This window comes from Corvus kubaryi, unplaced genomic scaffold (genome assembly GCF_017639235.1).
Source record: "Corvus kubaryi isolate FWS band 111438036 unplaced genomic scaffold, C.kubaryi_AGA036_p1.0 134, whole genome shotgun sequence".
Lineage (NCBI taxonomy): Eukaryota > Metazoa > Chordata > Aves > Passeriformes > Corvidae > Corvus > Corvus kubaryi.
The window spans coordinates 6,732,496-6,746,726 of NW_024580668.1; the positions used below are offsets into that span (position 1 = coordinate 6,732,496).

General features: G+C 58.1%; 1 protein-coding gene across 3 annotated transcripts; it reads left to right on the forward strand.

The window, feature by feature from the left end:
• Positions 1-31: 31 nt before the first annotated feature.
• SAMD10 (sterile alpha motif domain containing 10) lies at positions 32-11,882 on the forward strand. Of its 3 annotated transcripts, none has more exons than XM_042047436.1 (5): positions 32-125; positions 5,531-5,724; positions 8,691-8,859; positions 10,210-10,350; positions 10,610-11,882. In XM_042047436.1, exons 1-5 carry the CDS (start codon positions 95-97, stop codon positions 10,672-10,674), a joined length of 600 nt encoding a protein of 199 aa, XP_041903370.1. In that variant the 5' UTR covers positions 32-94; the 3' UTR covers positions 10,675-11,882. The 3 variants fall into 3 exon arrangements, with proteins under 3 accessions (XP_041903370.1, XP_041903378.1, XP_041903360.1); XM_042047444.1 differs by lacking the exon at positions 32-125 and adding an exon at positions 169-3,238 and having other exon boundaries at positions 10,567-10,702; XM_042047426.1 differs by lacking the exon at positions 32-125 and adding an exon at positions 170-3,238.
• The last annotated feature ends 2,349 nt before the right edge of the window (positions 11,883-14,231 follow it).

The window sequence follows — 14,231 nt, forward strand, 5'->3', positions numbered from 1 at the left end:
ACCGGGGCGGGGCGGGCGGGAGCGCCCGGTGCCGGCGGCGGCGCGGGGGGCGCGGGGCTCCGTCCCCGCCCGAGCGCGGCGCCGCTGCCGGAGGATGAGCTGCGGCCGGCCCAAGGACATGGAAGGTACCGGGCGCGGGCGGGGGGGCTCAGGTGCGCGGCGGGACGCGCTTCCCCCAGCCCTGAACGCGGCGGGCACGGACCTGGGGATCCACTGCATTCGGGGGGCTGCCCTCCATCTCTCCCCGATGCTGTCCCCTCCATCCTGGGGGCCTGTCCATTCTCCATCCCCCTGTGCTGCCCCCTCCATGCCGGGGGTCCGTTCTTTATCCCTCCCCCGGTGCTGCCCCCCTTCATCCCGGGGGTCTGCCTGCCCTCGATCCCCAGTGCTGTCCTCTCCATCCCGGGAGTCAGTCCCTCCACGCTCCCCTTTACTCTCCCATTCCGGGGAGGGTCTGTCCCCGTGCCCTACCCTTGGTATTGTGGTGTACTAATGAAATGGGCTGGAATATTTGGCTAGAGCAAAGGGATGCAGGTGTGAGGGCAGGGCAGGCAGGCCTGGGGGTGCTGGAGCAGGGCAGGACCCCTGGGAAGAGCATGTCAAGGTGGAAGGGGGCTCACTGCAGGCAGGGGTGTGGGCTCCCCCTCCTGCATCCTGCCCGGAGAGCCTGCCCAGAGCCACCTGGAGTCCTGTCCGCTGCCCTCACCCCACACTCTCACACTGTCCAACCCTACAGAAATCCCCTGTCATGGGGTGCTCAGGGACCTCTTGGCAGTACCCATGGGAGTCTCAGGAGCATAGATATCCCAAAGGCATACACATTCCCCCCAAACACTGTGCCCACTCCCTCAGCGTGTGCCCAGGGCACCTATCATGCTGCACAGGGAGGATGGAAAGGACATCTGCCTTTTGTTCCCTTCCTCCTCCGTCCTCGGGAGGCACCAGCAGTGGGCAGCCACCAGCCTGAGCTCTGTCCCTGTGCGGGGCTCCCATCTCATCTCCACAAGCCGAGAATTCAGAGGGAAGCGCTGGGGTGATGCTCACTGCACCCAGGGCCTGAGCCAAGCACACTCCAGGGGAACTTGGAGAGGCTGGAGGGGGTGTCAGTTCTCTTTGAATCTGGTTTCATCTTCCTCAGATCTTAGAGAACTGCTCAGTGCAGGACTTGGTCCATCTTATAGGCATAGCTTCAAAGATGGGATGTGTTGGGGGATCCTACAGAGCATCACTGGAATGATCATCCCCGGAGGCTCCACCAGCACAAGCAGCAGCTCTGCCCTGCACCAGGGTGAAGCCACATGGAAGGGCCAGAGGGGACCAGGGCAATGGCAATGCCAGCTGAGCTCATGGCTCATGCAGACGCCACTAAAAGCAGGATGAGTTTTTCACAAAGCTGCTCCCTGAATTGAGCAAGTTCCCTGTCCTAGGAGTCCTCAGAGACTTCCCGCCCCATCCACCCTTCACCTGCCTGGAGGAACACAAGAGGGACGACCAGCTCCCCGAATCCACCTGCAATTATAAGCAAATCCCTCATTGTATTTGGTGCTAAATGTCTCTTTCCCTCCCAAATGCGGTGTGATGACCCACCCTTAAGGGTCGTCACACACGGGTAGCCAGGCAAAGCAACGAAGTGATTTCATTCCTTGTGAAGCTTGTTTCAAGCTTCTCCCGTTAATCCCGGGAAGCCTGTCTGACCCCGGGAAGTCTGACTGCCCCCATTGCGGCTGCCTGCAGACATGGCCCCATCTGGAGGGCAGGTCTGTGGGACAACCACACGTGTGATGGCATCAAAGACACATGGATGTTCTGAGGCCATGCTGAGAAGTGGTGGCAGAGGACAGAGCAGGAGTCAGGCAGTCTTTGCTTGTCCGAGCACTTGGCTCCCTTCGCTGTGCCCCTGCCTGCTCCTCCTGCAGCTTGGCCACCTGCCAGCGTGTCCCCCGGGCAGGTCCTGGTCACCTGCGAGCAGGAAAAACCCGCGGAAAGTCCCCTGGCAGCCGGTTTGCTGGTAGTGATCAGCCCGGGCCAACTCGGGAGCCACACAGAAATGCTTTTGCCGGGGAATGCTGCCACATCCTGCCCCGAGGTGCCCATCCCCGGGAGGTTTCCCGTGCCTCTCCCCACCAGCAGCTGCTGCTGCTCTGAGCCTCTCCAGCGCTCACGTTTCACCAGCCATAAAAGTGTCTGGAGAGGGAATGGGAGCGGGAGCAGCGTTGTGCCTGGCGAGGAGAGGGAGCGCGTCTGTCCCTGCCACCCCTGCAGACCCTGTCCCACCGCCGCTGGTCCCCCTGCGGCGACCCGGCCCTGGCCTCCCGCTCCTGCGTGGCTGGAGAGATGCCCAAAATGGATCAAAGAGCCATGGAAACAAGCCGGCAGCGATTCCCCGGCGGCAAGCAGGCAGTGGGGTGTCACTCACAGGGCGCAGGCAGGCGGGACACAGGGACCCTGGACCAGCTCGCAGGGACTTGGGGCAGCGGGGTCACAGCGGCTGTTTGGGGACCTGAGCTGAGCTCTCCCCTCCCCTCCCCTCCCCACTCCAGCTCGGGCTCGGCCAGCCTGGAGGCTCCTGTATTCCCGTTTCAGGATTCAGCACAGCCTTTGCTCTCCGACCCGCGCTGCCTCTGTGGGAACCCCACTTCTGCCCGGACCCCAATATGACCATAACCATGATGGCTTTGGCCGGGAGCAGGTGCAGCCCACACTGAGCCCCCGGCCCCTTCCCGTTAAGGTTGTTTAGCACCACGCTCCTTCTTTGTTTTTCCCCCCGCATCCCGGCTGCGGTGACCCCGGTGCTGCCACACTCGTGCCATGGCTCCGCTCGACCCCAGGGCACTTTGATGCCCCCCTAGGCTTCCTGTCCATCCCAGCGCCAGCTGGCCCTGCCGCCGGATTAGGCGGGAGCACGAGAGGAAAGCATCGAGCATCTCTCCGGATCAAACGCCCACAGGGCAGTGGGGAGGGGGTGTAATTCACCCCCCCCTCTCCGTGTGAGACCGGCTCGGGGCTGCCTGGAGCTGGGATGAGCGTGCAGCCGGTGCTCAGAGGCAGTGGGAGGGAGGCGTTCGGGGGAATCAGTCAGGTGTGGACGAGGTATGAGGGGAGGCAGGGATGGAGCCGCACTCGTGACAGCGGTGCCGAGCGCTCACGCGCATCCCTCCTCCTGCCGAGATGCAGCAGGGTCGGCCATCCCTCTGCTGCGTCTCCACCATCCGCAGCTCGCAGGGACCACCCGAGCCAGGTGAGGGGTCTGCAGGGCATGGCCGGGGGGCTGTGGGGCCAGCGGGCCTGGGGGAAGATGCTGCATGTGCATTCCTGGCCGGAGGGCACAGCCTCCGGCTTAGCAGAGAGGGGCAGAGGGGATGGAGGGCGGCTGGGTGCTCCTGGGGGTGCTGTGGCTACTCCCTGTGCAGGGCAGGGGAAGGAGGGGAGAGGCCGTGTTGGATGTCACCCCCATGTCCCTGCGTGGAGCCAGCCCAGGGCTGTCCTGGCACGGGGCTCCTCTGTCCCGTCCTTTCCTTGTTCCAAAATGCTCCCACATGCCCTGCTCAGCAGCTTCCTTCCCGTCCCAAGTCGAGTGCTGCTAGGTGATGGGAAAGTTGGGACCCAAGGGCTGGGCTGGGGGAGCTGAGACTGTGGAGGAGCTGCTGGAGCCAGGGCCTCTGGGCTGCAGGGTGGCCACTGCCTGCCCCGATTGGGAGCCATGCCCCCGACGCTCCCGGACCTGCCTTTCTTCCCAGCTTGTTTTTCCCTTCGACTTTCACCCCTCTTTCCCATCTGCTCCCACTCCTGCTCCTGCCTCCAGCAGTGTTTGCTGCAGGAGCAGAGATGCCCATGTCCTGCTGCTGGTGCCAGATACTCCATAGCTCCCTATGGATATGGGTCCTGCTGATGGCCAGAGCCCCCTTACCTCTACTCCTTGTAGCAGGTCCTGGCACAGCTGAAAGACACAGCTCTGGCACCAACCCCTCCAGTCCTGCCAGGTTTATATCCACTGCAGCACCCAGTGGGATGGGCAGTTTCCAGATAGGAGGTATCCCAGCACAGCTACAGTGCTCGGTGTGCCGGGGACAGGACAGTGGCATCTCAGACATCCTTGGCTGGTGGGAGCACAGCCCACTCTGGTCCTCAGCCAACGGGCTCAGGGTGTCTGAGGCTGTTGGAAGTCATCAGAGACATCCCCATCTGCCGGGACAGGTGCAGAGACCACCCTTACCAGTCCTGTCTCTGCTCCCTGCTGAGCCTCTCCACTGATATCCCTCCACCTTGTTTTCCATAAAATCATTCCCCCAGCCATCAGACAGGTCCCCTGCCTCAGTTTCCCCATGGCAATGCTTCCTGCTGGGTGTGTTTAAGAAGCAACACTGTGTGATGTGGTCTGGGTATCCTGGGACAACCTTTTCCTGCTCTATTTTGACATTTTTTTGTCCAGTTCTCTTTGTCTCTTCTCCTATTGCATAAAGGTGTACTTGAGTGGTCTCTTTGAAACCTCCTCCCTCTTAAAACCCACTAATTAGGAAAACGAACTGCATCAGGGTTTCTCCAGCCCTCCCGCTCTCCCAGGGTGGTTTATCCTGGAAGTGGGTCTCCTTTGGGTGCTGCTCTGCTCTTGGAGGTGGTTCATGACTTGCCTGGCTCCCCGTGGTGGGAGCAGGTGAGCTGGAGGATGCTCTGGTCTTTGCTTCCGCGGATCAGAGCTGCTTATGTCGAGCCGTCTGGCTTTTATCCAGAGCAGACAGAGCATGAGCCCCTAATACCCACTCACCCTCCTCCCACGGCAGCCAGGTCCCTTCAGCCGCCCTCAAGGAAAAGCTTTGCAACCTCATTGCAACCCCAACACCCCAGCTTGTTAAAACACACGGAATTGGACTTCAATGATCTTTGTGGATCCCTTCCAGCTCAGGATATCCTATGATTCTATGAATAAGGGACAAAAAGCACTTGTGGGTAAATGGCTCTTTGTGGTCATTATTGAAGGGCTGGTGTGTGTTCAGCCACCACTGGGGTGCACAGCAGCTGTCCCCAGGCACCCATGGTCTGTGCTGGAAGACCAACCTATGTTCCCTTCCCCACCAGGCTGCCCAGGGAGGGTTCCTCTGCTCCCCTTCCCTTGGTGATGGCAGTTTGCTGTCAGCCTGGTCCATGGAAAGCAGCTTCCCTTGGCCTCCTTCTGGTGCCTGTCCCAGCAGACTGACAGTAACAAGCAGGAGGTTCTCACCACGTGTCGGGGATCAGCTGCGGGTCCCGCGTCTGCTCGGCTGGCGGGTGTCAAAACAAGTGTCACTCGTGAGGGGTTTGTGTGGGCAAACATCTTGTCGGGTGCCTGCTGGATCCCAGCGCCAGCTGGCAGTTCCTGGGCTGGTGGATTTTCTTCCTGGCAATGGGAAAGGAAGGTGGGAATGGGGAGGTTTTGGAGAGAGGGGCCCACAGCCTTAGTCCAGCAGGTCCTGCGGGGTAGAAAAAGCACTTTTGGGTGCCCAGGCGTGGGGCAGATGGGCACTACGGCCGTCTCTCACCCCCCTTCCCTCTGCAGCCGCCGCTGCCGCCTCCGCTCACTTCAGCTTCTGCCGCAGCCTCCTGGAGCACACGGTGTCGGCCGAAAACCTCAGCTACCGCCTGCAGCGGAACCCAGGCAGCAGCCTCACCTGGCACGACGGCCGCAGCCAGCGCCCCGACGGCGGCCGCACCGTCAAACTCCTGCGGCAGCCGGGCACCGATGGCTCGCAGGTACCCCCACACCCCACCCCGGCGTGCCAAGGGGAACGCGGCTCCTTGTGTCCACCAGATCATGGACACCCCGCAGGAGCATCTCCTCTTTCCCTGCAGGATCAGGCCTTCAAATCTTGTTTTGCTGAAAGTCCTCGTGATTATTGGGCATTTATAGTAATATATATAAACAGAAAAAGTTAAGTTTTTTCATCAGGCTGCGGGCTGTGCTGGGGTGAACTCTCTGGGTTACATCCCCTCTGTCTCCCACTTCCCCTCTGTGCATCACCTGCCTTCCCACCTGGAGCTGGGACTTAATGCAATTTTGCAGTAAATGTGCCAGGACCAAATTCTTTATAATACCTTAAAATCGCTGAGTGCTCGGGTCTGTCTCTTAGCCAGGTTTCGGGCACTGTCTTCCTAAAATTTGAAACTTCATTGTTCTCTGGAGGCTGTGAGCCAAAGGTTTCCATCCATTCACTGCCACACAGCCACAGGAAGGAGCTTCATCCCTGCAAGTTGCTCTTTGCAGTGCCCAGGGATGGCTTCCACCCCCCGGTTCCCCCAGCCACCTCCTGCTTCCCTGCCAGTGCAGCCTCCCAGCCTTCCTGCCTGCTCTCCTCCACACCGGCGCTCGATATTCACGGCTGAGAGTTTATCAGAGAGACAGCGCGGCTCAGCCGGCTGGAAAACGACCCCATGATCCCTTACATCTCCCCTGCCTCTCTGGGGAGCGCAGGGGCTCGCCTGGAGACCCTCCATGGGAAGCGGGGAATGCGCGCCGAGCAGGCAGCGCAGGGTTTAGGGATGCTGGGATGGCCCCGTGCAGGGCCGTGTCTGATGAGTGATGTGCGCGCAGCCGTGTGCGTGCCCAGGGAAATTGCCAGTTGTTTGTCACCTCTTCCCCCGCGCCTCGGAGGGTTAGTTGGATAATAGCTGTGGAAGGCTCTCGGTGAGCTCCCCGGAAGCTGGTTGTTATTCCCCCCAGCCCCTCCGCTTCTCATCATCACTCGTTAGTGAATCCAGAGCAAATCGCCGCCTCCTCCCTCTCCTGCCCACTGCACGCTCTCCGGCGCGCTCAGCCGAGTGTGAAGGAGCCGCGCAGCCGGCGTGGGCTGGGACTGCTTCTGCAGGCAGGCGACTCCCGGGATGCATCTGGTGGAGCCGGGCAGCAGCCGGGGTCTCCCCCAGCGGTGAGGGTTTGGTTTGGAAACTGCATCATCTGCATTGTCTATCGGATTTCCATCTGCTTTGGAGACAGACTCCTTAGTTATCAATGTACAGCCTCCCAACTTTGCCTTATTCCCTCTTGCTTGAATGTTCCCAATGAGCTCTGCTTGAGGAAAAGTTCCTTTCCAAGCTCAAATGCTCCCTTGGGCACAGGCAGCAGCCCCACCAGGCTGGCTGGGCTCCATGGCAATACCTGGCACGGGGCAGGGAACTCATCCCAGGCCCTGCTGCCCTCCACTGCCTCCTCTGCAGCATCTCTCAGGAATGTGTCATTAGTTTCAGTAACTGCGAGGTATCTGGAGTCCCTCTTACACTAATTATCCCTGCTCCTACATTAGACATGCTTAATTAGCCAGCATTCACATGCAGAGGTCGATGTTGGCACACCGCAGGCCACATGCTGTCGACCTTTCCCTTGCCGTGTGTCCTGCATCAGCTGCTGTTCCTGCTCTGTCCCTGCTGTGTCCTGGGCATGGGTGAGCCCTGGCAGTCCAGTCCCCTTGCATTGTGGGAAGCAGGGACCCATTTTCCACCCCAACTTGCCTGTGATCCAGCCTAGGACAGCCCCAGCAGCTTGGGCACAAGTGGATGCTTTGAAGAGGCAATGTTTGCTGGTGCTGCTCAAGGATGAAGTCTCAGCGTCACCAGCAGTGGAGAGCTCACCAATCTCTCCTGGGTGCGAAAAGCAGGGACAGGGAGATTCCTGCATCCTCCAGCCCCATTTCTCAGCCAGCTTGGAGGATTCACTAGGAGAAGTAGGCTTGTTCCCCTGCAGTCACAGCTCAAGATGTATGGTTTGGTCCGTACAAGATAAATCCAGGCTGCAACAACCTTGCAATGCCAGAGCGGCTGAGATGGGGGAGAGAAAACGGAGTTACCAAGTGGCTCAGGGTGAGACTGGCCACTGCAGCAGATAGCTGGAGGGAGGGAAGGTGGGATGGAGGGATGCTGTCAGATAAGCCCCGTCTCCCTGTGGGCATAACTTGGTACTATGCATGGCATAGCTCAGCAGGTGGTAGAGGGTGACCAGGGCACACTCGCGTGCTGGGGACTGTGACCGTGCTTTATCCTGGGTGTCTCTGGACACAGCAGCACCCCAAGAATGGTCTGTGGGTTTCAGAGGTGGCCTCACACACCTGCAAGGCTGCAGGACTTTGTTGTGATCAATCAGCTCAGTGTTGAAGGGAACTGAGAGAAAGGGAGAGTCCTTCCTGCTCCAGGGCACCAGCTGGCTGCCAGCTGCTTTAATGGGGACTTCTGGTGGGGATGAGTTTGCACCAATATCAACATCTGATGGGGATGGCTTTGCACCAGTTCCCGCTGTCCTGCAGGATCTCACGGGCTTCATCCCCACTGAGAGCTGCCAGAAAATGCCCATCTCTGCCTAGCGAGGGGGGAACCCTGAAGACCCCCCAGGACATCTCCTGAGCCTGTGCAATGCTCTGCTGGGCTTGGAGATGAGTAGGGGAGGGGAGCTGGGTCTCTTGTCTGCAGCAGGAGGGCTGGAAAGTTTGGAGTGTTGGCTCTATATACAACACAACCATGAGCTTGACCTTCCATGCCTACTCTCCCTGCCTCCCTTACTGGTTCCTCTGATTTCAGAGTGAGCCCAGAGACTCCAGAGGGTGTGGAGCTGAAGCCTGTCAGCATCACCACATGCAGCCAACCAGCATCTCCCCCATACCCATAGACTGACCTCTGTTTTCCTCCTTGCAGGGTTGAATCCCACTAATGCCCTTCCCTCCCACTCCCCTCAGGTCCGTGGCTGTGACCACTATGGCATCTACCACACCAGCCCCACGCTGGGCAGCCTGGTCAAGCCAGTGGTGCTGTGGACCCAGCAGGACGTGTGCAAATGGCTGAAGAAGCACTGCCCACACAACTATCTCATCTACGTCGAGGTGTTCTCCCACCACGCCATCACAGGTACAGTGCAACCTCTGGACTGTTTGCTGTTGGATGTGCTCCTGGGAAAGGCTGGCTGGACGTTCGTGGTTCAGGAGATGGACATACCCCCCATTTCGGTCCCCTCTCCCCATGAGCTGCAGCCAGGGTGAGAGAAGGGGACACAGCGACGCTGACCCAGGCTGGGCAGGAGGCATCTGCCACCAGGGTGAGCTCCAGGACAGGCTGGAGGTTGTTTAAAAGGATAAATTGGTTTATTAAATGGGGAAGGGTCTTCTCATCATCTAGATTAATATAATAACAATATCCTTATAGTTTTTAAAATACTGAACATTTTTGCTGAAGAGAAAAATCTCTGCCCAGTTGGAGTCCAAGTTACAAAAGTCTTTGTCCAGGCCTGAATCCAGCTCCCAACCAAGTCCTTTGAGGAGACTCACCTCTAGGATCTGCTCTCTCCCCTTTGCTCCCTGGGGACAGTGGCTTTCACCTCTGTGTGAGAGCATCATTCCAGTCCAACTTCAACATGTGCAAGGCCAGACTGAGCTCTGCCAGGGCCAGAGGACAGTGGCAGGGAAGTGAGGGCAGCAGCTGCCTGGGGGGGATGCAAAATCCTAATGCAAGAGCTCAGCCAGCCAGCCCTTGCTCAGGCAACAAAGGCAGCATTAGCAAGTGTACGCTGGGAAGCAAGGACAAAAGCTGGTTTAAAATCCCTCGCCTAATAGCCCCAGACTGGAAGGAAGCGGCTCGGCGGGGACTGGAGCGCTAATGCGTTGTGATGGGCACCCCCCATTCCCCCGGGACGACCAGCCTGCGTGGGGACCCTGCACTCGGAAAACATCTCCTCATGTGGGAGGTGGAGCGGAGAAATGGAAAGCTGCTGCCTGCGGGGATGGGTTACATGATTGGTGCCGGTACCTGTCAGAGGCTGGGGACATGAGCTGCCACCCGGCGCTCTCTGAAAGTGAGGTCATGAACCAGAGTGGTTTCAGTTGGAAGGGACCTTAAAGCTCATCTCATTCCAGCCCCCTGCCATGGGCAGGAACACCTTCTGCTAGACCAGGTTTCTCTAAGCCTTTTCCGGCCTGGTCTTGAACACTTCCAGGGATGGAGCAGCCACAGCTTCTCTGGGCACCCTGTGCCAGGGCCTTACCACCTTCCCAGGGATGAATTTCTTCCCAATATCCACTTTAACCCTATTCTCTGCCAGTCAATCCCCCTCGTCCTGTCACTCCATGCCCTACTTCAGGCAGTGAGAGAGCACTCCCTCCTCATTCCTCCGTGCTGATGGGCTGCCCTTTGTGTAGCCCTTTCCTGGAGCCATTCCCCCACTCCATGGGGCTGGTTGGGCACCGAGTGATTCCGTGTTTGCAGGCCGGGCGCTGCTGCGGCTGAACGGGGAGAAGCTGCAGCGCATGGGGATCGCACTGGAGACGCAGCGCCAGGAGGTCCTGCAGCAGGTCCTGCAGCTCCAGGTGCGCGAGGAGGTCCGGAACCTGCAGCTGCTCAGCCAAGGTAGGGCCAGCGGGGCAGGGGGAGGCTCCAGGGCTGGGCTATGGCACATGGGGATGGGCTGTGGGGTACAGGGCCAGGCTGCCACACAGCCCAAAATCCGTCAGTGTCAGTGGCATTTTGCATGGAAGGGAAGAGATTCTCCGGGGCTGGCAGTGGGTGAGCTGCAATGTGCCACCCTGCAGGCTGTTTATTCCTTCCTCTCCCACCTTGTTCCAGCTTCTTTTGGAAATGTCTCCTAGCTGATCCGTCTGTTTGGCAGATTGCACCAACACTGTGAACCGAGCTCCGCTGGGATGGGCCGTGCACCGCCGATACGAGACCTGAGCCACACGCTTGGAATAAGAAGAGACAGCTTCCCAGACACTCCGGGGCTCCTCTCCTGCTTCTTCCTTCTCTTTCTTTTAAAGGAATACATTCCTGTGCAGGGATGGAAGGTTTCTTCCAGCAGACATGGCTCTTGGCTGGAGGAAAGTCAGCAAACCAGCTGCTGGGACAGATGATGAACTTCCATCCACCTGAGCCTGACGGTTCACAGGGAAAGAGATGGAAAAAAGGAGATGGCAAAAGGCAGGGCTCAGCACTGTGGGGAAAGGGAACGCGGTGATTCCAGGGACAGCTCGGAGCCATGTGCAGGACACTGAAGCATTTTGCACTTGGGCAACATCCCAGCACCCGGCAACTCGTGTCCTTGCCTCGAAGCTTATTTAGGGAGCTTTGGTTTCCTCATCAGACTGGGCTGTATTCCAGCATCTGGGGAGGTGACGTTATCAGTAGCAAATAAGATGATACAGTCAGCCAAAAAAATTCAAAGCAGGGCCAAGACCCCAGCACCCGGCTCCACTTGGTGAGTTAAAAAGGGAGCTGAGTCATCAGAGCTGGAAAATCTGGGAGTAAAAGCAGGGTGGATGCGCCTGGAGGGTGCCATGGCCTGGAGGAAGCTGTGCCAGGAGCTGATCCTTCATCCGCCGGCAGACAGGGGAGCCCCTGCAGGGGCTGTGGGGAGCAAGCAGGGAGGTGCTGCTGGGTGGTGCTGGGTGCTGCCCACTGGGTGCCAGGTCCTCCCCGGCCCCCATGCCCAGCCCTGCTCTGCTCCATGCTCCCACCAGCTCTGCAGAACTCTGCTCATCCAGGCATTGGCAGATTCTTGTCCTGACTTCCTGCCCAAGGGCTGGCAGTGGTGCCACCAAAGCCAGGCACCTTCCTGATGACCTTCACCATTATTACGGTGAAAGTGTTTGCTGTTACACACCCTGCCCCCCAAACTCTCCCATACAGAGCTACAGATTGCCCTTGTGGGCAGATAAGGAAAATCCATGTGTAAATCAGGATTTTGGGCTGAGGTGGATGCTGTCACCTCCCCACAATCCACCTCAAGTGATGAGGGTAGGGCTGTGGGTCATGGGGGGTCCATAAACAGCAGCACCCCAAAACCCCTGGGGCATTGGGATGTGGAGGCAGGTCACAGTGCCCCCTGGCCGGGCACCCTCCTGCCTGCTTCTCTGCTGGTAATAAATTAGAGACTGTTATTTTAACTCACTGCTCTTCTGACTCTTCCCACACCTGAACCTGCGCTGCAAATACGGTCCCTCTGGTCCTTCCGGGGACGCTCAGGAGATGTCTACAGCCCTAAATCCCTCCACACTGGGCTGAACATGAAGCCTCCAATTTTCCAAAATCCAAATTTTCTCCAGAAAGGCATAGTCTGATTGGTGCCTGCAGCTGAGTGATCCAGACCATGCAGCCAACACATCCCCTCTCTGCCTGTGGGTCAGGGGTCTGAGACCCTCAGCTCTGTCTGCAGGGAAGCAGCTCCAGGGCCCTGCTGTGTGTAGCCCCTGGTACCCCAGGATACAGGAATTAGAATTTCCTCCTGTTTCCATACTGACCTTTTCAAATATGCAGCAAAATTTGCTCTTCTCACCTCATTGGAGACTCATGAGCAACAGAGCTGGGAGAATTTATTGAGTTTGAAGAAAAGGAAAAAGAAGCCAGGAAAAAAGTCCATCTTCCCCACGGTGGGGTTTGTTTCTGTCCTGCTGGGGAGTCCAGGGGGGGCAGTGGGAGAGGTGGAGAAGCACAGGGAGCTGGGGGGTGGCTGGGGGCACCAGAAACCTGAAGAGCAGAGGACGGCTGCGGGTGTCTGCACATCGTTAGAGGGAGGCGCTGAGCTTCACTCCAGAGCTTGGGAGTCACACAGGGAGAAACGTCTTCTCCAGGCTCCAGCTGGGCTCATGCGGTAAGCTGGTGGAGATTTGGCTTGGAAAGCAGCTGGGGTGCACAAAGCCCAGGTGCACAGCTGGGGCTGCCTTGGAGCCCCTGGAAAAGGCAGGGTCCCCCCCCAGAGCCTGCCTCAAAGCCTGGCTGCCCCTTGCTGTGCTCCTGAGGATGCTCTGGCTCCCTCCAGCTCCTAAGCATGGAAGAAAGGAGGCAGAGAAGAAAGCAGAAACCCCACCAGCTGCACTCGGCCAGAGCATGGCCCCTGTTCAGGTAACTTTCTGAGACCCACCAGCACAGGATGGGGCTGGAGGAACTGGGTGAAACAATATTCCCAGGGCTGGCAGGAGGATGCTCTCCTGCCCCCAGTCCCCTGCGCTGTGTCTTCATTCTGGTGAGGATGGCGATGGTGAGAGCAGAGCCATCTTTCCAGGCCGGCTCTGAACTACTGCTCTGGCAGTGTCTGGTGCCACCTAATGCCCATGGCTTGTCCAAGAAGCACCCAGGACTCTGCCCAGGGCAGCAGGGAAGCATCTGGAGCAGCCCTGACATGGTTTTGCCTTCGGTAGCTCTGGGCGTACAGCAAAATCCATCTGCATGGTGGATCCAAGGAAGGGCAGTCCTCCTCACGGGCGAGAACTTGGGGTGGTGAGTACTGCACCAGGACCCTGGGAACTGGAGGCAGATACTGCTCGGGATCCTCTCGAACTGAGACACAGCTTGGTCACTCCTCATCTTTTGCTGAGCAAGAAAAATACCTTCTATTTGTCCAGCACTTATCTGCCAGCGATATTCCAGGCACTGCCCCAAAACAAACAGCACCGACAATGAAACACAGATGAATCAATTCATGCAATATTAAAAGCAGACAACAATTAAAGTAAACAGAAAACCCCAGCAAGCATCAGTCAGTCCCTTGAAGCAGGCAGGAGGATGCAGGCAGCAGCACCAGGCACAGGGGCAGGTGATGGCCACACAACTCCTGTCTCTGATGAATTTTTTTGCCACTTTGTTTGGTGGAATTTTTTTGCAATAGGACGGCCAATGTGTCACTGGCATCAGGAGTTATGTTCAGCATCTTCTTGTTGTAGAAAGGAACAATTCAGCAATCCCTTCCCAGTGGCAGAGGCAGTTTGCAGATTCCAGAAAGGTTTTCAAGCAGAAAATAAAAAAGCCAGCAGAGATGCCCATAGAAAATGCATGCAAATTTGTCTGAGTAATTACTGAGCCTGGCTTGATGATGTAAACACCTCCAGCTCTGAAGCACTGCTGATTGTGGCTCTGATGCAGGGAATGCTCCCCATTCCTCTGACACTGAAATTCACGCCTGGTGCTGAAGGCAGCCTGTGCTGCCCCTGGCTGAGGGGGGTGGGAGGACACGGTGTGCTGGGCACAGGGGTGGCAGCGCCTGCAACTGGCTCTGCTGAGTTGGAGCCGGTTTAAATTGGAATGCCTGTCCCCAGTGGATTGCATGCTCCATCTAATTAGGACCCTGTCATCCCATCAGGTGCACAGGGAGGATTACAAACCACCCCAAGTCGTTGGAAGGGAAGCTTGATACGAGCAATGCGTGCTGGCAGCCCAGAAAGCCAACCCTGTCCTGGGCTCCATCCCCAGCACCAAGGCAGCAGGAAGGGGGGTTTCTCCCCCTCTCCTCTGCTCTGGAG